The sequence below is a fragment of the Ovis aries genome, chromosome 3, assembly GCF_016772045.2.
Source record: "Ovis aries strain OAR_USU_Benz2616 breed Rambouillet chromosome 3, ARS-UI_Ramb_v3.0, whole genome shotgun sequence".
In the NCBI taxonomy this organism is placed as follows: Eukaryota; Metazoa; Chordata; class Mammalia; order Artiodactyla; family Bovidae; genus Ovis; species Ovis aries.
The window spans coordinates 144,545,972-144,570,818 of NC_056056.1; the positions used below are offsets into that span (position 1 = coordinate 144,545,972).

General features: G+C 37.4%; 1 protein-coding gene and 1 pseudogene across 50 annotated transcripts in view; both read right to left on the reverse strand.

The window, feature by feature from the left end:
• PPHLN1 (periphilin 1) overlaps positions 1-24,847 on the reverse strand; it is a 170,482-nt gene that overhangs the window by 73,759 nt on the left and 71,876 nt on the right. For 37 of the 50 annotated variants that reach the window (XM_060412749.1, XM_060412745.1, XM_060412748.1 and 34 more), the window contains 3 exons: positions 24,554-24,765; positions 16,687-16,743; positions 13,831-13,910 (listed from right to left, as the gene is read on the reverse strand). In XM_060412749.1, coding sequence (XP_060268732.1) covers positions 13,831-13,910; positions 16,687-16,743; positions 24,554-24,761 — 345 coding nt within the window. In that variant the 5' untranslated portion in view covers positions 24,762-24,765. The remainder of the gene's footprint in view (positions 1-13,830; positions 13,911-16,686; positions 16,744-24,553; positions 24,766-24,847) is intronic. The other 13 variants (XM_060412742.1, XM_027967437.2, XM_060412746.1 and 10 more) reach the window with 1 other exon arrangement.
• On the reverse strand, positions 492-13,677 carry LOC132659443 (sorting nexin-4-like; annotated as a pseudogene).

The following is a 24,847-nucleotide window of genomic DNA, read 5'->3' on the forward strand; positions in this document are numbered from 1 at the left end:
TATAAGTAGAAAAAAAAATTAAAAACTCAAGTTATCATATACTAGTGTTTATAAAGTACATATACGCAAACCAAAAATAAGGTATTTTAATTAAATGGAATTCCATGAAAGTAGCTCAGTAGACTTTATTATCACAAACTTATAAACCAAAACACTGAATGTCAATACGTTACTGATTTATACACAGTTACCAATAAATGCTAAACTGGAACTTAAAACTAGGTCTTCTAGATGTGTAAGGCCCTGACCTCCTTCAATACCTTATTCAATTCATGAAAAAACTGGACTGCCATCTGTAACATTTACTGGAAAATAATCACAATGTGTCTACATCAAGTGTTTCCACGGCCACTGAGTAAGACTAAATATCCTACTCCAAAGCCCTACCCATGCATAAAATGTAAAAGATATAAACAATACCTTTATTATAATATTATTATTAATAACACGCTTTTTAAACAATTAGAAACATATTTTTTAATGTATACCTCTTTTTGGTACTTGTTTTGAAGAGAAAGTTATAAAGCAAAAACAAAACAAAATAAAACATTATAAGCTATCTCTAGTGAAGAAGGAAGCAAAATCTTTCAAATGAATCCTTCTATTCAACCATTATTAAATCTATACACTTGAAAAACTCATTTGAAAGTAACTTAAAACAGCAGAAAAAAAAAAAAAACTGAAGAATTATTCCTACATGACAGCAACCATAATGTTTAAAAGGAAAAGTCTTCTACCATATCAGAAAATCTAGGTAATAAAGATAGCATGTAAAAAATTAACAGAAAATAAAATTAGCATGTAACCCTGGGAAAAGGACACAGGAAGCTATTCTTTTCCAATTCATACAAAAAAGAAAAGAAAACATCTAAAATCCATTAGAGTTGGATTTTTAAAAAATCAACATAATACTTCATTTATGTATTTCATAAGTTTGGCAAACAGCAAAAAATTCAGCAACATTGCAAATGTTAAAAAGTCAAATGTAAAATAAAAAATTTTTTTACATAGTTAGTAATAATAAGTACACACATAGGGTTTTGCAAAGCTAGCAACATACCAAGGATGCTTGTCTTCTGAATATATACCACAAACACACACACACAAAAGCAATATAATTTATCTTTATAAAAATTAGAGCCAAGCAATAAAAAAGGATGTTCATAATAAAGATCCTAACACATATGTTCACTACATATATCTTATACATTGAAATGCTATATCTTGTACCCTTAAATACCATGTGTAGAGGGCCAAGCAGAGTAAATTTAGGCTCATCAATGAGGCTAAGAATTATTTGAGAATTTAATGCTTATAATTAATGTACTCTAAACTTTCTATGTAGCAATTCCTAGATCATAACAATGTATTCCACTATACATCTAAGAAGCTGAGTCTTCTTTGAAGGGAGTATAAAATTTTTGACCAGTATCAAAATTCTGGTAAAATACACATTGAAGGCATTGTCTAGTGCATGTAATGTTTGGAGGCATTAATGAATGTCGGAGAAATAACTTAGATTTTACACTAAGCTTCAGCTGAGCTTTATCAAATCAAACAGCTCAACTATAAGGCAAGAAAAACTAACCCTTCATAAGAGATTAGTGGGTCTTACCAAATCAAGATAAGAATTCAATCTTAGGGAAAAAAACTCCCCAAATGAGCAGATCTGAAGCAGCAGGCACTGAAACGAACATCTGGAAATGATCTAATACCTTGATATTCAGTCACTGGTTCAGAAGCGACAATCTGTGGGCTATTTTATCTAATTAACATTTTAGAATTAGCACCAGCCCCCAAAACCTCAAATTAGAATATTTAATCTTCATTAAAACACATCCTTTTGTGCTATATTAATACAACTACAACCAAATCAAAGAAAGTTTAATTTCTCAACTTACTGTGTATCTTTGTGTATGCTGGCTAACAACTTGAATTTTTAATTTACTTGGGCTTCTGTTTTGGGGTACTTCAATTGAAGAGAAATTCATTCCACAGGATTCAGTTCAGTTCAGTTCAGTCGCTCAGTTGTGTCCAACTCTTTGCGACCCCATGAATCGCAGCACGCCAGCCCTCTCTGTCTATCACCAACTCCCGGAGTTCACTCAGACTTACGTTCGAGTCAGTGATGCCATCCAGCCATCTCATCCTCGGTCATCCCCTCTCCAACTGCCCCCAGTCCCTCCCAGCATCAGAATCTTTTCCAATGAGTCAACTCTTCACATGAGGTGGCCAAAGTACTGGAGTTTCAGCTTTAGCATCATTCCTTCCAAAGAAATCTCAGGGCTGATCTCCAGAATGGATTGGTTGGATATCCTTGCAGTCCAAGGGACTCTCAAGAGTCTTCTCCAACACCACAGTTCAAAAGCATCAATTCTTTGGCGCTCAGCCTTCCTCACAGTCCAGCTCTCACATCCATACATGACAACAGGAAAAACCATAGCCTTGACTAGAAGGACCTTAGTCAGCAAAGTAATGTCTGTGCTTTTGAATATGCTATCTAGGTTGGTCATAACTTTTCTTCCAAGGAGTAAGCATCTTTTAATTTCATGGCTGCAGTCACCATCTGCAGTGATTTTGGAGCACCCAAAAATAAAGTCTGACACTGTTTCCACTGTTTCCCCATCCATTTCCCATGAAGTGATGGGACCAGATGCCATGATCTTTGTTTTCTGAATGTTGAGCTTTAAGCCAACTTTTTCACTCTCCTCTTTCACTTTCATCAAGAGGCTTTTTAGATCCTCTTCCCTTTCTGCCATAAGGGTGGTGTCATCTGCATATCTGAGGTTATCGATATTTCTCCCGGCAATCTTGATTCCAGCATGTGTTTCTTCCAGTCCAGTGTTTCTCATGATGTATTCTGCATATAAGTTAAACAAGCAGGGTGACAATATACAGCCTTGGCGTACTCCTTTTCCTATCTGAAACCAGTCTGTTGTTCCATGTCCAGTTCTAACTGTTGCTTCCTGACCTGCGTACAGATTTCTCAAGAGGCAGGTCAGGTGGTCTGGTATTCCCATCTCTTTCACAGGATTACATTTTGCTAAAGCATTCTTTCGCATTGGTCCAAGCTTGAATTCCTTTTTTGCACATACTGATCTGCATGACTGCATAGCTTATGAGGGCCTCCTTTAAATCGCAGTTCTTTTGTTCTTTGAAGCATTAAATATCAGCCCAAGCATTAAATATCAACCCAAGACAAATTCTCTGCCTTCCAGATTTTTAGACTGAAGTTGTTGTTCTCCTTCACTTACTCAATCTTCACTTACTAGAATCTTTACTCTGGCTCCTCTTTGCTCTGGAGTTTCTTGACTGAAGAGTTTGGTGGTCATTCCCTTCAAAGAAAATGTTCTCACGGTCCCGGTAGCAAGTTCCTCACGTTGCTGCTTCTCGGATACTAAGTCCTTAGCAGCCATCTCCAAGTCATACTATTTAAGTTATGTTTCCTGCACACACACTATTTAAGTCATGTTTCCTGCAGTGCTTCTGTATGAAAAGGATACTCCTTTAACTGATCTGCATAATGTTCTTTATCTTCCAAAATACCATTAACAGAAGATGCATGCACATCCATGTGATGACCAGCACTCTGCAGTCCATCACCCATTTCTTTTACTGTGGCATTTCACTCACTGAAAACTTGCCCATAATTTCCATGCACTTTATATACACCATGCAATCTACTACTCTAGCTCTGACTCAAAGAAGATATGAGATGACAGACTGTAGTTCATCACTGTGTTTTAATCCAGTAAATCTCTTGTCTGGGTTTTTCACTCTGAATGTTGCATTAAAGCATTTTCAACCTGAGTCTGCTTTCAGCTGAAATCCAGTTACATTTACAGTCTCCTTCCAGTTACATTCCTCTGTTAAAAACAGAAGAGCCCGTCTCTTTAAAGGATGGGATGTGAACCAATTCTCAAGAGGAAGTTTTCTAAATCAATTCCATGTCTGTCCACAAAATTCAGGTCCATTTTGTCAGCAGAGAGTATATGCCAAACAAATTCCGCCCTTTTTTCTGGTAGATATGGCACAACAATATGTGAATAGTAAACTAAAAGGTAGTTTCTCAACAACTCAAATTCACTACGCTGCCTCCATAGTGAGTCCGTTAGAACACTGATGATCACCATGTTCAACCAATCTTGTTTCAATGAGGTCAGCAGTTTACGTTTCTTGCCATGTTCATGGCATTTCTTCCAGCTCACTTTTCTACTTCAAAAACACTAGTTTCTATCTTCCGGAACCAAAACCAAATCTGTGTTACCCTGCCATCCCCAGGGCCCTCATGCCTTCTGCTTCCTCGTCCACCACAGACCCTAGCCCAGAGCCGGCTGGAGCGGCCCAAGGGCTCGAGGTGCGCATGTTGCACAAGCTGCCCAGGGTCAGGAGCTGCTTGCTCCATGGCTACAGTTCAGCACAACAGACACAGTGTGACTATGCTGCCAGGCTACGGATGGATTTTACGGTTAAAATATATTCTGTCACGTACAAAGTACTATGCTGTAACTTATATTCACATCACATTATTCAGCTCAGTTCAGTCGCTCAGTTGTGTCTGCCTCTGTGGCCCCATGGACTGCAGCACACCAGGCTTCTCTGTCCACCAACACCTCTTGGAGCTTTCTCAAACTCATGTCCATCGAGTCAGTGACACCATCCAACCATCTCATCCTCTGTCGTCTCCTTCTCCTTCTGCCTTCAATCTTTCCCAGCATTAGGGTCTTTTCCAGTGAGTCAGTTGTTCCCATTAGGTGGCCAAAGTACTGGAGCTTCAGCTTCAGCATCAGTCCTTCCAATCCCCTTAGGATGGACTGGTTGGATCTCCTTGCTGTCCAAGGGACTCTCAAGAGTTTTCTCCAACACTACAGCTCAAAAGCATCTTTTTTCGGCACTCAGCTTTCTTTACGGTCCAATTCTCACATCCATATGAGTACTAGAAAAACCACAGCTTTGACCAGACGAACCTTTGTCTGCAAGGTGATATCTCTGCTTTTTAATACGCTCTCCAGAGTTGTCATAGCTTTTCTTCCAAGGAGCAAGTGTCTTTTAATTTCATGGCTGCAGTCACCATCTAGAGTGATTCTGGAGCCCAGGTAAATAAAGTCTGTCACTGTTCCCATTGTTTCCCCATCTATTTGCCATGAAGTGATGAGACCAGATGCCATGATCTGAACACTGAGTTTTAAGCCAGCTTTTTGACAATCCTCTTTAACTTTCATCAAGAGGCTCTTTAGTTCTTATTCATTTTCTGCCATAAAGTTGATATTATTTGCATATCTGAGATTACTGATATGTAGCAATCTTTCTCCCAGCAATCTTGATTCCAGCTTGTGCTTCATCCAGCCTGGCATTTCTCATGATGTACTCTGCATATAAGTTAAATAAGCAGGGTGACAAGATAACCACCTTGACGTACTCCTTTCCCAATTTGGGACCAGTCCATTGTTCCATGTCTGGTTCTAACTGTTGCTTCTTGACCTGCATACAGATTTCTCAGGAGGCAGGTAAGGTGGTCTGGTATTCCCATCTCCAGAAGGATTTCCCCCAGTTTGTTGTGATCCACACAGTCAAAGGCTTTAGCGTAGTCAATGAAGCAGAAGCAGATATTTTTCTGGAATTTCTTGCTTTTTCTAGGATCCAACAGATGTTGGCAATTTGATCTCTGGTTCCTCTGCCTTTTCTAAATCCTGCTTGAACATCTCCAAGTTCTCGGTTCACATACTGTTGAAGCCTGGCTTGGAGAATTTTGAGCATGACTTCGCTAGCATGTGTGATTAGTGCAATTGTGTGGTAGTTTGAATATGCTTTGGCACTGCCTTTCTTTGGGATTGGAATGAAAACTGACCTTTTCCTGTCCTGTGGCCACTGCTGAGTTTTCCAAATTTGCTGACATATTGGTTGCGGCACTTTCATAGCATCTTCTTTTAGGATTGGAAACACCATGTTATAGTTAAAGGGAAATAAATATCTCAAATACCGTAATATTTAAATTATGGGTAAGTACTATTTTTACTCTTCATTCTTTCCTATATAACCAAACACACACAAAAAAACAAGCCAGTGTTTCAGATGGGTAAAGAACCCTTGATATGGTAAAAAAAAAAAAAAAAAAAAAATCAAACTTTTCTATTCAAAATCCAGCATTCTAGCATCTTCAGGCTTCTGGGAAAGCTCCAAGGACACAAGTCACCACAAAAACACATTTTTCTTTTTTTTTTTATTTGAGGCAGAGAAGCAGATGCCCTGTGAACACCAGCATAGCCCACTAGATGATATCTATTCTTACAGAAAATTCAGACATACTAAAGACAGAAACCAAAAAGAAGTGGAGAGAAAAGAGAAAAGAAGTAACGACAGTCATGGAAAGAGAAAGAATGTGGGAGGCTGGTGAAAGAATCTCAGCAACACCACAAATTTTAAATTTTGAGGATCAGAACCATGAATCATCTTTTCAATGTTTAGGAATTCTGGGAAGGAGGCCTGTGAAGAATGATGCAGTGAAGACTAGTTATTCCTTGAGAAAATTATTTAACACCTAAGCCTTGCCATAAAATGGAGATATACACCTACTTTTTTCATTGCAACATAACCACCGCCATAGTGTTAGCTAATACTTGCATGATGACACGATTGGTATCTCTTCTTTGTAGTTAGAACATTAAAAATCTATTAGGAAATTTCAGTTATAACAAGAATACTGTTAACTACAAAACTATGTTATAGATACCCAGAACTGATACACATTGTAGCTTCAAGTTTATAATCTCTGACAACAGTTCCCCTTGCCTATCATCCTCCAGAGGCTGGTAACCACTCTTCTTTCTGTGAGTTTGCCTTCTTTAGATTCCACATATAAATAAGATCATGCAATACTCATGTTTCTCCATCTGGCTTATTTTACTTAGTATAATGCCCTCAAAGTCCATCCATGTTGTCACAAATGCTAAGATGCCCTCCGTTTTCATGGTTGAATAATATTTATATATATATAAATAAATTATACACACATACACACACACACACACCCCATACTTTCTCTATCCATTCATTCATTGAGGACCAGTTAGACTGTCTATTTCCACATTTTGGCTATAGCGAGTAACACTGCAGTGAACACAGAAATGCAAGGGAGTTCCCTGGTGGCCTAGTGGTTAGGATTTCAGGCTTTCACTGTGTGGCATGAATTCAGTCCCTGGTCAGGGAACTGAGATCCTGCAAGCCATGCACCATAGCCCAAGAAAAAAAAAGCAGATCTCTACCTGAGATACTGTTTTCATTTCCTTTGATTTCTTCAATGATCCATTGGCCCTTTAGTGGCTTACTGTTTTGCCTCCAATGTGTCTGTGTTTTTTGTAGGCTTTTTTCTTGTAGTTGATTTCTACTCTCACATCCTTGTGGTCAGAAAAGATGCTTGATATGATTTCAATGTTTTTAAATTTACTAAGGCTTGTTTTGTGGCCTAGCTAATAATTCATTTTGGATAGTGTGCCATTTACACTTGAAAACAATGTGTATTCTGGTGCTTTCAAATAGAATGCTCTATAAATACCAATCAAGTCCATTTTGTCTAATGTATTACATTTAAGGTCTGTGTTCCCTTACTGATTTTCTGTCTAGATGATCTGTCCATTGATGTATTAAATTGGTGCAAAAGTAATTTTGGTTTTGCACTGTTGAACTCTGCAATTTGATACTGGAATACATTCTTAAATGTGGTTTTATTATACATTATTTTAATGTACATTTCTTGCTTTATGCTTTATTGCTAATGACTTATTGCTGTTTATTTTATATTTATTTTAGACTAGGGAAATGATGTTAGACAAAAAGCAAATTCAAGCAATTTTCTTATTTGAGTTCAAAGGAAAGCATTGGAGACAACCTGCAGTATCAACAACACATCTGGCCCAAGAACTGCTAACAAACATACAGTGCAGTGGTGGTTCAAGAAGTTCTGCAAAGGAGACAAGAGTTCTGAAGATGAGGAGTACAGTGGCCAGTCACTGGAAGTTGACAACAATCAACTGAAAGGATCATCAAAGGTGATCCTTTTACAACTACATGAGAAATTACGAAAGAACTTAACATCAACCACTATATGGTCATTCAGCATTTGAAGCAAATTGGAAAGGTGAAAAAGTTCACTGTGTCTCAGAGCTGACCGAAAAGCACACACACACACAAAAAATGTCTTTTTGAAGTGTCATCTTCTCTTATTCTATGAAACAACCATTAACTATTTCTAGATCAGACTATGATGTGAAAGAAGTGGATTTCATACAACAACCGGTGGTGACCAGCTTACTGGTTAGACCAAGCAGCAGCTCCAAAGCTTCCAGAACAAAGACGAGGCAGAAAGTGCTTTCCAAAAATTCGTTGAATCCTGAAAGATGGATTTTGTGCTCCAGGAATTAACAAACTTATCTCTTGCTGGTAAAAATGTGTTGATTGTAATGGTTTCTATTTTGATTAATAAAACTGTGTTCGAGCCTCGTTATAACGATTTAAAATTCATGGTCCGAAATTGCAATTACTTTTTCACCAACCTAATAAGTAGGGTGTTACTACTATAATTGTCAATTTTTCCTTTTGTGTCTGTTAATATTTGCCTTATACACTGAGTTCCTCGAATGTTGGGTACATACATATTTACAATTGTTATATCTTCTTCTTGGATTGGCCCTTTGATCCCTATATAGTGTCATTTGTCTCCTGTTAGTCTTCATTAAAGTCTATTTTGTCTGATATAAGAATTTGCTACTCCAGCTTTCTTTTAATTTCTATTTGCATGGAATACCTTTCCGTATCCCCTCCCTTTCAGTCTGTATGTAACTCTATACTTGAAGTTAGTCTTTTGTACACAGCATATATATGGGTCTTATTGTATCTATGCAGCCACGTCTTTGGGTGGAACATTTAGTTTATTTACATTTAAGATAGTTATCAATATATATATTCTTACTGCAATTTTGCTGTTTTAGGTCTTTCCGCCCCCTGCTTTCTTTTGTTCTCTTCTCTTGTGATTTCATGACTATCGTTAGTATTATGTTTGGATTTTTCTTTTTTGTCTGTACATACTGTATATTTTGGTTTGTGGTTATGAGATTTCTTTATAGCAGTATATCAAGTTGCTGATCTCTTAATTTCAAATGCATTTTTAAGGCCCTATGTTTGTACTCTCCTCACTTCATGATTACTGTCTTAAATTTTATATCTAATTGTTTTCTGTATCCCTTAATTGCTTATTGTGGATACAGATGATTTTACTACTTTTGTCTTTTAACCTCCCTACTAGCTTTGTGTGTAGATGATTTTCTACCTTTATAGTATGTTTGCCTTTACTGGTAAGCTTTTTCATTTCATAATCTTCTTGTATTCCTGTGGTGGTCTTTTTTCTTCCCACCTAGAGAAGTTCCTTTAACACTTGTTTTAAAGCTGGTTTAGTGGTGCTGAATTCCTTTAGTTTTGGCTTGCCTGTAAAGCTTTTGACTTCACCATCAGATCTGAATGAAAGCCTTAATAGGTAAAGTATTCTTATTGTTGTTTAGTCACTAAGTCATGTCCAACTATTCTGTGACCTCATTGACTATAGCCCACCAGGTTCCTCTGTCCATGGCATTTCCCAGTCAAGAATACTGGAGTGGGTTGCAATTTCCTTCTCCAGGGAATCTCTCTGACCCAGGGATCAAACCCACGTCTCCTGCACTGGCAGGTGGATTCTGTACCACTGAGCCACCAGGGAAGCCCAAAGTATTCTTGGTTGCAGGTTCTTCCCTTCCCTTAAATATATCATGCCACTCCCTTCTGGCCTGCAGAATCTCTGTTGAAAAATCAGCTCCCATCGTCTTATGGGAGGTCCTTGTATGTTATTTGCTATATTTCCCTTGCTGCTTTTAATATTTTCACTTTATCTTTAATTTTCTCAGGTCCTTTCTCTCTCTTTTCCTTCTGAGACCCCTATAATGTGAATATTAAAAAGAGACCCAGAGGTCTCTTTTTGTCTTTGTTCTATTCATTGGTAGTCATTTTCACTACTTTCTCTTCCAGCTCATTGACGTATTCTTCTGTATCATTTAATCTAATATTAATTCTTTCTAGTGTATTTTTCATTTCAGTTATTGTATTCTTATCTCTGGTTGTTCTTTATATTTTCTGTTTGTTAAAAAAAAACCTTCTAACTTCTCACTCTATGTATCTACTCTCCTCTCAAGTTCTTTGATCATCTTTACGATCATTATTCTGAACTCTTTTTCAGGTAGACTGCCAATCTTCACTTAAATTCTTCTTCTGAGGTTATATCTTATTTGTCTAGAACATATTCCTATGATGCCTCATTTTGTCTAATTTGCTATTTGTATTTTTATCTATGTGAGAAGTCAGTGACGTTTCTCGACCTTGGAAAAGTGGTGTTCTCTAGGAGATATCCTATGTGTCCTAGCAGTGTCATCACCTGAGCTATATGCTCTGAGCATTCCCCTTAAGAAGGCTGCATGGGTCCTTCTGTTATGGTGGGCTGATTATGTGGGAAGTCTAGTAGACTTGGTTGGCCCCTAATCCGGTTGGTTGCCAAGCCTGTCTTGTGCAGATGCTGCTGGCTACTGTTTAGTGGCACCTGGTCACAAGGTAGCTGGCTGCAGAATCCTAGGGGGCCCTGGAGCTAGTGCTGGCTCACTACTGAGCAGGGTTAGGGTTTTGAAGACTCTGGAGCTGTTGCCCACCCACTGGTGGGTGAGGTCAGATCCTGGGGTTAATGCCAAACTACTGGCAGGCAGAACCAATTTCTAGAGTCTGGCTGCAGTGTTCAGGGATCCCAGAGCTCATTTCTGATCACTGAGGTGGGGAGGCCAGTTCCTTAAACAGTTGTGTATGGTGTCTAGGGTGTCCAGAAGGCTGTGTTGGCCTGCTGTGGTCAAGGAAAGGGCACAACTGGTCCCAGAGTAGGTCTGGCTTACTTCTGCTGTCTTTCCCCTATTGGGTGAGGTTGGTCTAGAGGCTAGTACAGGATTCCTGGTGGGAAGAGTTGGTGCCTACCCACTGGTAGTTAGAGCTGGTTCTTGACCCTTTGCTGGATAGGGACATATCCAGGGGCATGTCTAGAGGTAGATATAGGGTCAAGAAGTCTTTAGAGAACCTGTCTTTTGGTGGATGGGGATGTGTTCCCACCCAGTTTGTTGTTTGGCCTGAGGAATCCCAGCACTGACCCTTCAGGCTGCGGAACGGGGCCAGATCTTGGTGCCAGTGAGCCAAGATGGTAGCAACCAGCAACAGTGTTCGTGTGTTTGAATGTTCCCCAATATGTCTGCCACCAGTGTCAATGTCTCCAGGGTGAGCTGCAGCTGCTCTCTGCCTCTCCAGGAGATTCTCCAGGACCAGCAGGTAGGTCTTGTACAGGCACCTATCAAATTACTTCTTTCGCACTGCATTCTGGTATGCATGTGGTTTTGTGTGCCTCCTTTAAGAGTGAAGTGTCTATTTCCCCATTTCTGTGGGCCTCCTGCAATTAAGTACTGCTGGCCTTCAAAGCCAAATGCTCTAGGAGCTTGTCTTCCTGGCGTCAGAACCCTGGGCTTGGGAGCCTGATGTAGGACTCAGAACTCTTACTCCTGCGGGAGGACTTCTGCAATATAATTATCCTCCACGGGTTGCCAACCTGGAGGGTATGGGATTTTATTCTATTGAGTTCATTCTTCCTACCTCTCTTGCTGTGGTTCCTTCTTTATGTCTTTAGTTGCAGAAGATCTTTTCTGGTAGGTCCCACTCTTTCTCATCAATGACTGTTCTACAGAAAATTGTGATTTTGCTGTTCTTATGAGGAGATGGGTTTGGGGTCTTTCTACTCTGCCATCTTGGCCTTTCCTTAGCATGAGTAAGTGGCCATACGGGCAAATGAAAGCATCCTGACAGACATGCTGAACTCCTTCCAGTGCTGACACATGGGCTGAATTTTGTGCCTAATGGGAATCAGTTTATGATAAAAAGATTCTTAAGGCAAGGCTAAACAAAGGGGTGCAGAGCTTCCTTGCACTCTCGGAGTTGCCATGTACTCACCCTGTTTTCATTTACTTTGCTTATATACATGGAAGCAGACTGCTAGATGATATGATAGTTATGGTTTTGTTTTTTGTTTTTAGGAATCCCTATACTGTTTTCCAATTTACATTCTCACCAATTGCATATAGAGTTTCCTTTTCTCCATATACTCTCAAACATTTGTCATTTGTATACTTTTTGATGACAGCTATTTTGACTGGTGTGAGGCAATAGCTCATTGTGGTTATGATTTGCATTTGTCTAATAATTAGCAATGTTGAGCATCTTTTCATGTACCATTAGCCTGTATGTCTTCTTTGGAAAAATTCCTATTCAGGTCTTCTGCCTGTTTTTTGATATTAAGGTGTATGAACTATTTATATATTTTGTATATTAAGTCCTTATTGGTCATACCATTTGCAAATATTTTTTCCCATTTTGTAGGTTGTCTTTCTATTTTCTTAATGGTTTCCTTTGTTCTGCAAAAGCTTTTAAGCTTAATTAGGTCCCACTTGCTGTTTGATTTTTTCTTTTTTAGTGTCTTCTATATGTAATATCATGTAATCCAAAAATAGTTAAAGTTTTACTTCTTCCTTTCTAATTTAGATGCTTTTTATTTCTTTTCCTTGCCTAACTGCTCTGGCTAGGACTTCCAATATTATGTTGAATAGAACTGGTAAGACTGGGCATCCTTATCTTGTTCCTGATCCTAGAGTAAATGCTTTGACAATGATGTTGGCTGTTGGCTTGACAAATATAGCCTTTATTTTGTTGAGGGATGTTCCCTCATGCCCTCTTTGTTGACTTTTTATCAAACTATATTAAATTTTATCAAATATGTTTCCTGCAAAGATGCTACTATGATTTTTATCCTTCATTTTATTAAGGATAAATATACTACACTATCACACTACACTATCAATCAGCATCACACTGATTGACCTGCAGATACTGAACCATCCTAGCGTGCCTAGAAGAAATCCCACTTGATCATGTGCTGATGAATTTGACTTGATAAATTCTGACTAAGAGATTTTGCAGAGATATTGGCCTGTAATTTTCTTTCCTTGTAATGTCCTTGTCTGGTTTTGGTATCAGGATAATGCTAGTCTCATTAAACAATGTTGGAAGTGTTTGATCCTCTTTTATTTTTTGGAAGAGTTTGAGAAGAATAGGTATTCTTAAATGTTGGGGATAGCTCATCAGTGAAATAATTTGAGAAAATTATTTAACTTCGAATGGAAACATACTTACCTACATCATAGAATTTTTAGATGAATTTATAACAGAAGAAAATACACGATATATTATCAAGAATCAAGTAATTATACAATAAATGTCAGGTCTCTGTTAGGTCCAAAATCCACGGAATTCTCCAGGCCAGAATATTGGGGTGGGTAGCCTTTCCCTTCTCCAGGGTATCTTCCCAACCCAGGGATCAAACCCAGGTCTCCCGTATTGCAGGGAGAGTCTTTATTAGCTGAGCCACAAGGGAAGCCCAAAATAAAAGCATATTCTCTCAAATACACACCATTTGAATATTCATTTCCACTCAGGTGTCGAGAAGGCATACAGTAAGTACTAATTTTAGCATAGCCTGTGCAAATAATTCTGTAAGAAAACTGTTCATTTATTCTGGTGGCTATTTTCAAGTTATGGTTACTTAAAACTCTAGAGTTTAATGCAGCAAATTACCCCCATTAGGTATGACAGTAAAGAATAAAAGCACTGTACTAGACAGTCTATCTCATCTACTTTGTAATCCTTCTTTAAATTAATTTTAGAAATACAACAAACCTTTGATGAAGGAACTGCTGAAGAACTTGAGGGTGAAGTGTCTCTTGATGTTTTCAAAGGCTGAACAGGTCTTTCTTTACCTATATAAGAAAATATAAAATACAATTTTCTAGCTCATTTGTTTTCAACTAGACTGATTCTGTAAGTAAATAAGCAAAGGACAGAGGTCATATATTTATTTTAATACTGAAATCTTTATAACTATTAAATTAAATTTGTTAATATCTAAATCTCTCTTATAGGCTGGGCACCATTGAAAATTTCAAATAATCTAGAACCAAAGGACTGTACACATGATGGCAGTCTAGGTCATATCAGTGCCAGTTAGCAAACATGGAACAACAGAGAAGACCTGAGGAAAGGCAAGACCATTTTAAAATTTGCTTCCTCTTCCAAATTCTGAAAAGCTAACTTTTAATGCAGCACACACAATAAAAATCCAATGGAGGTTATTATATAAATACTACAAAAGAGAATTAGCTAACTACTAGCTAATTATGCAGAAGCTCAAAAGAAAGACAAGTAAGGAATTTAGTAGGTATTTATGAAATGTTTAAAAAATAAAAATAAAAACTAGAACACTGTAATACAGTACTGGAGAAGGCAATGGCACCCCACTCCAGTACTCTTGCCTGGAAAATCCCATGGATGGAGGAGCCTGGGAGGCTGCAGTCCATGGGGTCGCTAGGAGTCAGACACGACTGAGCGACTTCACTTTTACTTTTCACTTTCATGCACTGGAGAAGGAAATGGCAACCCACTCCAGTGTTCTTGCCTGGAGAATCCCAGGGACGGTGGAGCCTGGTGGGCTGCCGTCTGTGGGGTCACACAGAGTCAGACACGACTGAGGTAACTTAGCAGTAGCAATACAGTACTAATCCAGTACCTGATATAAGTGCTCAAATATATATCAAATGATTGATAATAAATCCATATGAGATAAAGTCACTAGCCTTTATCTTTAGTCACTTCAGACACTCCCAAAGTGCTCTATGTATATATTATTGCTTTTATGGAAATTTAAGCCAGAAAATAAATTTAAATATTACTTTAGCCAGTTCAACAACAACAACAAAAAAAAAAAAACAAAAAGGTTTAGCTAAACGTAATTTTTTAAATAACAGTGAGTTGTTACTAATAGAAAAACATTTCATTAAATTGACTACATGTCAAATATAACATAAATCCTCTGCTTTCAAGGGCTAGGAAACTTTAACTATGGAGAGAAGGAAAAGTAGCACCAAGTTTGGAGTGGCACAGAAATTGGTCAACGCTGGATAGTGGGTTAAGGCCAGGAAAGCAGTCAAGAGCAAAAGCAGAGACAAATGACCTTCAAACCGAAGTAAAGCCAGCTTCCGTCAAAAAGCCTCCTAAATTCTTCCTGCTGTGGTCACAATAGCTAAGTAAGGACCTGGAGGCTCAAGGGCTTCCAACTGCCTGGAGAAGTAGTAAATAACATCTCTTTCCAATGTCCTGAAGAACTGAAAAGGCTTTCTCAAGACACCCCCACACCTCTCCCCAACACACAACATGTGCATATGTGTGAAGATATTTTTGACCGTCTCAAATGGGTGAGTGCCATTGGCACATGACACATAGAGGTTAGGGATGCTGCTAAACATCCTACAAATGAACAGAACAGACCTCCGCAACAAAGAATTATCCAGCTTCAAATGTTAATAGTGCTGAGGTTGAAGACTCCCCTGCTATAGGTACAGTACTCTAACTCTGAAGCTCCAATAGTCTTTTTTATAAAGACAGAATTCTAGAATCTTTTAACTTGCGGTACCATTAAGAAACTTTTATACTAAGCAAGTTTAAAAGTTCTTATAGACCTTAAAAATCAGAAGTAAAAGGATACCAATCATCACTATATCCCCAAATGACTAAGAACATGGTTTATCCAGTCATTCCCTACTGAATTTCCACTGTACACGGCAAATCCTACATCATAATGTGACAGTGTCAGTCTATCCCACTGCATCTAAAACTCCTAGAGAAGCTTATTTTTTTTCTGAATACCCAAGGCCTGCCTTTAAGGAAACAGCAGATGCTCAAAAATTGGTGAAGAGATTAATTATTTTTCTACCCTTAGGACACAATGACCTCTTCAGTGTATTCTGATAAATATTTCCTTCAAAGATGAAGAACTGGACCAATCAGTACAGCACACTATGTTAATTAAAGGCATAATTACAGGCTCAACTCTAGCACACAGCAGCTAAATATAGCAAAAACAAAAACAAAAAAAACTTTCTCAAGCAGCTGTTAATCTTTTATTTAGCATTTCCTTTACAAATAAAACATCAGCACTACAGGTATGCCAAGTATGATGTCAAAGTGTTGTCTTAGGATCTCTCATCATTTTAGCTGCATAAGGCTAATTTAAGCAGATTTCAACCAATCTCACTGTGCAGAAGCAAAGGAACACTGAAAGATAGGGCAGTGGTTGATCAAATATCAACATATATTCACATACACCAGTTACATGAAGGGGAAGGACAGGCAAGAAGCAAAGGCTAAACGAAAAAGAATGATAGAGATGGCAGCAGAAAGAGCACAGAAACAAAAAACAGAAATGTCCTGACCCTACTGCTGTTAGATTCTGTCTGCCGATGTCTCTTCCACAGATCTCAACCTCCTCTGAGGTGGCTGCTTCTAACCAGGAAAGGGCTAGCCTATACAACAAACCCACTTATCTACCCAAATCCTACTATGTGAGTCTGCTGTCGTTCAACTCTGGTTCCCACAGTAGACTAACGGCAGAGTTTATACACTTTCCCATTTCTATAACCTCTATCAATTATAACCCCCCACCCTTCACAATCCCAAATCAAAATCTAGCTCAAAACTCACCTCTTTCTGGCTTTCCTTCGTTCTGCCGTTTGTAGCAGGCACCAGTACGCACGGACTCTAGGGAAAGGTGGGCAGGGAGGAATTAACACCAGCACCTCAGTGCCCAGGAGGAACAAGAGAAGAACCCAGAAGTAGGAATAACGAGAACAGGAACTTCTGAGCATTTGCTGGTAACCCTAACATCTTTCCTACCCTGTCTTCATGTTGGGCTGCCTGAGCAAATACCACTAAAGAGAAATAAATAACAAAATAGGAGAAAAACTGTTAAGATTCGGTCCAACAATGGGGAATGAAAACGAGGCTAACCAAGGATAGCATGGCCAGAAAGTCATGAAAAAAGGACCCTATAATAAGACACCGAAAGTTAGAGACAGGTATCACACATCTTACTCATCAGTATAAGCATCTAATCTAATCTCCTCCATAAATTAAATATATAAAGGATTAAAGAATGACACCAAAAAATCAAGAGTGAAAGATGAATCACCCCTAGAAATCAAAAAAGACACCTGAGAAAGTCTTCATGGTGCATCATACCAGCTCCCTGGTCATACGATGACTACCTGCAAGTAGCTGTTCTGACTTGTTCTCTATTACAAGTTCTTAATAGTCTGCCGTTTGCTTTCATGCCTTTGTACTTTTCTGTCTGTCATCCTATATCTTCTTACCTTTCTCTCTCTTCTTTGTTGGTTATTACTCCTTAAATATGAATGCTCCTCCTATCCTCAATCTTTTTTGTTCTGTTCTTCTTATTTGGCTCCAATCAATACTAAGGAAACAAGACAAATGTCTCTCAACTCTTTTCACTCATACTTCTATATTTCTAATGGAAAGAATCCTACTCTGTAGGTACTTGGCCATTACCTCAAATTCATCTTACATGTGATCTTAGTAAGCAGAAACTAACTCCTACTTGACCATGTTGGCAATAGGACTCAATACATTCCTGTCTTTGCTGTGACTTGCAAAAAAAAAAATAATAATAGTAAGTTCTAAAGTAGGATGAAGGAAAGAAATTAGGAAATAAAATTCTAAAGTTGGCAATATAGAAACCAAAATCCCAGTTAATATGTTAGTGAGTGAAAGAATAAATGGTGAGGAAGAAAATGAACAAGAATTTCAAATACTGGTTCCACAGACTATAAAGTTCTTCCCATGCAGGTGAAATAAAAGCCAAAGAAGCAGCTCAATGTTCCAACAAACACCTAAAAGTCTGTAAGAATTTAACAATATTCACTGTCTCTTTGAATATAGTAGCTGTAAATTTGATATGATCTTTCAGAAACATACTTTCTTGCTCATGTGTTCTGATGAAAGCAGTGATAAACTTAACCAGACTCATCCAATCAAGCACTATTAATTATTGATAACCCATATAGGGACAAAATACTTTGCTAAGGAAAAAATTTTTTTTAAGTATCGCTGGAGAGATAATAAAGTTAGGGCTGTATCTTGCAAACTATTAAATGCTTTGTACAGTGCCTGATATAAGAGTAAAATTAGATACTTCTGAAAGTCTTATCAATAAAAAATAAACAAGAGCACTGGTAGCACATTCATCTCTCCTTTGATACCTGAAGCTTTAAAAGAGAAATTAAGATATGAACAAATGAAGATGTGATGACTACAAAGGTGCTAAGGAAATCATTTTTCTGAATCATGGATGAAGATGTGCAAATTTGGGGCTCTCGGTTAAGGAAGAACATGATTTCTCAGCGATCTACTTGTTTATTCAAGAAATTATGAAACAAGGAATTCCCTGGCAGTTCAGTGATTAGGACTCTGTGCTTCCACTACAAGGGGCAAAGGTGTGATCCTTGGTTAGGATCCTGCATGCCACGTGGCATGGCCAAGAAAAGGCCATGAAACAGAAAAACGGAGGAGACACAAGAAAAATGATCCTTGTGGTAAAGACACCAAAAAGCTACAGAAAAAACAACCAAACAACCACAAGGGTAGAAAAAGCTCTATACCACTACTGCTTCCCCAAAATAACCAACTTTTGGAGGTAAGAGATCCAACCAGTTAAAATTAAGACATATTAACTATGAACACATTGAAGTGAATTTCCAAAAAGTATGGAAGTGTGCTACTGGTAGAACATATAAGCCCTAAAACAGGGATGCTATATATGTCTACACACATGAAAATGCCATTATTTGACTACTGTTTCAGAACCTCCATCATTCAGGTAGGTGCCAGGAAAGCTATAGCTGACCTCCTAGGATTCACCCAGAAAACTCACAGCCAAAGCTCTCTTGTGATTAAACCACAGGTTCTCAGACAAAAAGAATATACTGTGGAATCTAATTCAATAGCACATTTACAGCTTGGATCAGTTAAAGAGTCCAAGATTAAATTTCACGTGAAACAGCTCATCCCAATAATGCTTTTCTACTTTCATCCTCCCAGCAACTTCTGCCCACTCTTCAGCTATCACCTAAAATGTCTATTCCCATGGAATGACCTGTCTCCTTCTCTAGATATAAACTCAGAGGGCGAGGACTGGATCTATCTTGCTTGGCAAATCTTTTATGTAAAATATATTCTTGTTGAATGATTTAATGAGTTATGTTCAGTTGCCAAGTTGGGTCCGACTTTTGTGACCCTATGGACTGCAGCACGCCAGGCTCCTCTGTCCTCCACTATCTCTGAGTTTACTCAAATTCATGTCCACTGAATCAGTGATGCTATCCAACCATCTCATCCTCTGCTGCTCCCTTCTCTGTTTGCCTTCAATTATTTCCAGCATCAGGATATTTTCCAATAAGCCAGCTCTTCACATCACGTGGCCAAAATATTTATGAGTATTGAGCATAAATAAAGTAACTCTCAAGCTAAGAAACACTATTATAGTCAGCGTATAAGAAAATAGGTTCCTACTGTGTGATAAACATGATCTGATGTAAAGCCTACTTCCATGTTCCCATTATTACTCTACACCTGCACAGAAAAGCCTTCTTTCTAAAGGCAGAATTAAATCTCTAAAATTCATTGGAATTTCAGCTATTATCCAAAAATTCGCATAGACTTCCAAATTCGTTCACAGCAAAAAGTCTTAAGATGTGTCTTCTTTCTCGTTAAACTGAAGTTTAATAATAGAGTCTAATTTCCAAAGATACTCTTCTCAAAATAGTGTTTTTAATTTCTGTACATTTTCAGTTATCATGGAAGATGTGCTTTCAAAATTAAACAATGATTAACACTGTCTTTCTTTAAAATATTTTCCATTCTTAATAATGGCTGCTGATTTCAAGAAAATAAGGGGAGACTAGACCCAAAGTCGGAGCTATATAAAATCAGATACAGACCAATGAAAGCAATAAACCTGTCAATCTTCCACAGTAATGACACCTAAAAAATTCAACCAAAATGGCACATGGTGGTGGTGGTTTAGTCGCTAACTCGTGTTCGACTCTTGCGACCCCATAGTCTGTAGCCCACTAGGCTCCTCTGTCCATGGGATTTTACAGGCAAGAATACTGGAGTAGGTTGCCATTTCCTTCTCCAAGGGATCTTCCTGACCTAGGAATCAAACCTGGGTCTCCTGCATTGCAGGCCAGATGATTTACCAACTGAGCTATGAGGGAAGCCCCAAAGTGTCACATAGCCTGATTCTGTGTGATGGTAAAGGTGGATTCTTTACCATCTGAGCCATAAGGGAAGTCCAAAAATACTGGAGTGGGTAGCCTATCCCTTCTCCAGGGGATCTTCCTGACCCAGGAATCAAACTGGGGTCTCCTGCATTGCAGGTGGATTCTTTACCAACTGAGCTACGAGGGAAGCCTGATTTATATATATGAGCATCACTGGTAAATTTGACATTAACCTGCGGCAAACGTTTAGAACAAATTAACAAAAAGTTTGTAAGTACATACAGGATAATCCCTAGGAATCACAACAGATTTTACACAACAAAGCAAAGCAATCTTTATGTTATTGTTTCCAAAGAGGAAATGCTTTGTGATTCTCAAGTGGAAAAGAAAAAAATATGGGGGATCACAAATGGTTGAGTGATAGCAAATCATTTAGATACATGGTCCACAGAAGGACGTGCCTAGAGGTTTCTATATTAGGACTTATGCTACTCAAATTAATCACTAATGATTAATACAAAACATAAAGTATACTTCATTTATGGATAAAACAAAACTGCTTTTATCTGCTGTTGTACACAGAGTCACTAAAGAGATTTTAAGACCTTTATGGAAGAGAATTGTAAGCCAAAGTTAATTAAATGAAATACAGCATTCCTAGATTATTTTTATGTATTAACCACAAACAAACAACTGTACCTGAAAAAAGTATAAGCTGCAGGGTTTTTCTTTTTCTTCATATTATTATAATATATGTGAAAACGGCCTAGATTGCAGTTGCCTACAGTTTCAAATAAAGGCCAGTAACACAATATGGTTGACAAAAGTTCACTTCTGGCATCACAACTTAAAAGGAATAGAAAGAAAATTAGGAAAGTAAAAGGTATGAAAACCATGTCGAATAAAAGGAAGCACTGAAGGAAGTAAATATATTTAAATCTGGAAAAAAAAAAATCAAAGAGATTATGATGTTACTTTTCAAATTTGCAAAAGATTTCAACATAAATAGAAATATCTTTATGGCTCTAAGAAAAATAACTAGTATTAAGTAGCTGTTACAAGAAAAGGTTTTAATTTTTTTTTTTAATGAGTTATATAAAAACAGAAAGGCTGGCCTGTGATGTAGAAAACTTCATGGGAAGTACTTTAACAAAAAGTCTCCCATACCGATATGGGAGACTCTGGTGTTATTATTAACACTATTATCCTAAACAGAAGGTAAGTAGCAAGAGTATAAGATAGGAAAACAATGGGATTCAGCAGAGAGAGGGGAAAGAAAAAGGAAATAAATATCTAAGAGAGAGCTGACAAACAGGGAATGTGTGGTTATATTACTCAGAATAAAAATAAACTTCAAGTAAAAATATAAATGGTATATATAACAAAACAATTTTAACTATAACAGTATAACAACAAGGGAAAAGGAAATGAGGCTAACCAGGACAACCTATGCTGTTAACATGTAAATATGAATGATAATAAGGAAAAAAAATATTATCATATATCATAGTCACAGCTATGATCAGGTTAGTCCACTTAAGTTACGGGCAGAAAATTCTTAAATATGAACACAAGATGCAGACAGTTTGATTTATGAAGATAATCAGCCTATGGTAGTACAAAGTTCCATAGGATTTAACTCAAAACACTAAGAAAAAATTTAATTAACATGTATGGACATGTGTGCACAAAACAGGAAATAAACAACTGAGATGAAAAAGTAACAATCATTGTGACTTATAATTAAGCACATAAGAGATATAGTAAATGAACAGAAGAATTATGAATAAATAGTCATAAAATAATTGCCATGGACAAACTATCAATGATCATTAAAATGAGTAAAATTTCTCTACAAAGTATGAAAAGAAGCAAAACATTATATGTTAAAAAAATTAACAAAATGAGAGCATACGGAATAAGAAGTTATTTTTACCTGTTACAGAAACATTTATAACCTTTGTCAAAATTTCAATTTCCATTGGAAAACTAAATTAACCCACTACTGGTAAATTAGCCCAGTTTAAGTGACTGATAATTGAAGGACCACATTTCTCAGCCCTTTTTTAAATTTTTTGAATAAACGCAAGGTACAACCAATATTTGGGAGATGTATATTTAAAGCAAAAACCAGTACCACAAATATGTAAAATAACAATTACTTTTTCCACTTATTGTTTAAAGACTTTGTTAACTTTTTGGAAGATTATCTCATGTAACTGTTCTGAAAACTATTTAATGAAAGGAGTAAAGAAAAACATTGTAACAGTTCAGCCCCAATAGCTGAGGAATCAACCAAAGCAATCTGTAAAGAGAACTTTCCCAGGGAAATAACTTTTTTTCTTGACTGAAGAACGTCACTTTCAAAGTTAAATGACTTAAGAAAATAAACATGAAGGCATTAACAAAGGTGTACACTCTCTTTCATTCAATTCACACCAGATTTTAGTCTCCCAATTTTCTGTTATCTTTCCATCATTGCAAGATATTAAACCTATTAGACCTGTAAGGATGGGGAAAGCATATTAGAGACACAGACTGGAGCATCACATTGTGGCTCCATATTGCATCTCAAGATTTCAGAGTTTTGGCCACTACCTACCAGACCAAATGCAGATTGAAGATACTGCCCTAGAAATCTGTTTTAGAAGAAAAATGGAAAAAACAAGGCTAATTCACCAATAATTTAAATAACTTAATAGCTTCACTATAAGATCTAAGGAAGGATCTCCAGCTTCCACTTTACTAGTTTTGTTTAAAAGGCTTCAAATCTGTTTCTAAAGACACTGTCTTCCTCTTAACCAAATTACTAATAGATCTGGATTTAAGTCATACACATCTAAAAACATATATCCCTAGAAGGTATCTTACATCTGTGCGTGTGAGCATACATTAGACTTAGAGGCTGTTTATCTCCTTGAAGGGTAAGGGGAGAGGAAGGAAGTGAAGGAAAGGAGAAGTTACCAAACTTTTAACACTGAACTCCACAGTAAAACTTTCAATTACCTGGAACTAGTCCAAGAATATTTTAAGCAATCAGGCATGTGTTGAGTCACTATAGTTGTTTTAAAACCTTCAAATGGGATTCTTACCTTCCGCAAGGCCATTCATACACATATATCCAAAATATGTTTTTTGGAAGCCCCACTCTACCTAGCTCTGGAAATAGCAGACAAGTGATAAACGTTTGTTAAATACAGGAATCCAGCAACAGCTACAATGGAGATAATCTAATGATCTTAAGCAGATTGTTAAACTAAAAATCTTATTATTTGAAAAAAAAAGTTAAAAGGAAGGAAAAGAAAGAATAAATTTCTGATTTCTGTATGTTGGCTTATAATTCCTTCTACCTAGAAGATACTTCTCTAGTTGTACAAGTCTGAAATAAAAGATGAGTCCAAATGTCATTTCCTCCATGGCACGTTCTTCCATCCCCAGAGGGAGAATCTCTTACTTAGACCTGCTTATGTCATGTTAACTCATTTGCAAAGTATCAAGTCTTACATCAAAGTTATACTTCACATGTCACATTTATATACTGATAAACTTGCTATTAGTTGTGGGAAAATACATATACATTCTAACTCCTTGGTGACAGGGACACTGTTCTAACATAACACTCTGGATATAGAAGGCATGAGGAACTGTTTTGTGAATGAGCACAACTGCAGGTGGTCAAGTCCAGAATGATAAAACAGGAACATTTTACCTAAGAAAGTTGCTTCATTTATTCATTCCAACCAGTACTGAGCAACTGGGCCAGGGTGGCATGCACTGAACACCATGCAGTCTGGGTACTTCAAGTTAAAAAAAAAAAAACTGGGACGTTGGCAAAGAATGAATTGAAGGTAGGTTTTAGCTCTAAATTCTGTAAAGCTATACCTTATATTCAGGGGAACCACTAATATTTTTCATGAAAAATATAAATGATTTCCCCTAGTGACAGAGGTTAAAGGAGGCTGGATCAACCCAGGAACTAGCAGAACATATAGGAGTGTGTGACTCACCAACATGATTACAAACACATCTCCTCTACACCGATGCTTCACTGAAGAAGTGAAAGATCATGCGGACTGCAACGTGAAATGGTTCCAAGACGCGTTATGACGTTCATTATACTAGTCTACTTTTCTGTAAGTTTGAAAACTTTCAAATAAAGAGTTAAAAATAATATATATATCTAATAACACATACAATGCTATCTGACTTGGTATACTCTGACTGCTGGAAGCTACAAAAAAACAAAAAGGAGAACTCTTAAAAATACATACTTCTATGTTGAGGCTGATGGAAAGAATAAGTTTTGCTTCTTTCTGGAGAGTAACTTCTACTGCTGACACTGGAGCCAGATCTGCTGTGTGGAGAATCCTTTCGGCCTACAGGTGATTCTCTGAAAACAGGAGTGTCTCTTTTATGAGGTGACCGGTCTCTCACATAATGGGAGGAGTAGAAATTTTTTCTTCTAAAGCTGTCTCTCATGTCCCTTTGAAGTAAAAATAAATAAGTTAATTGTATTTTGTATTCTCTATACATAAGAACAAATAGCAAAAGATCTGGTCATACAC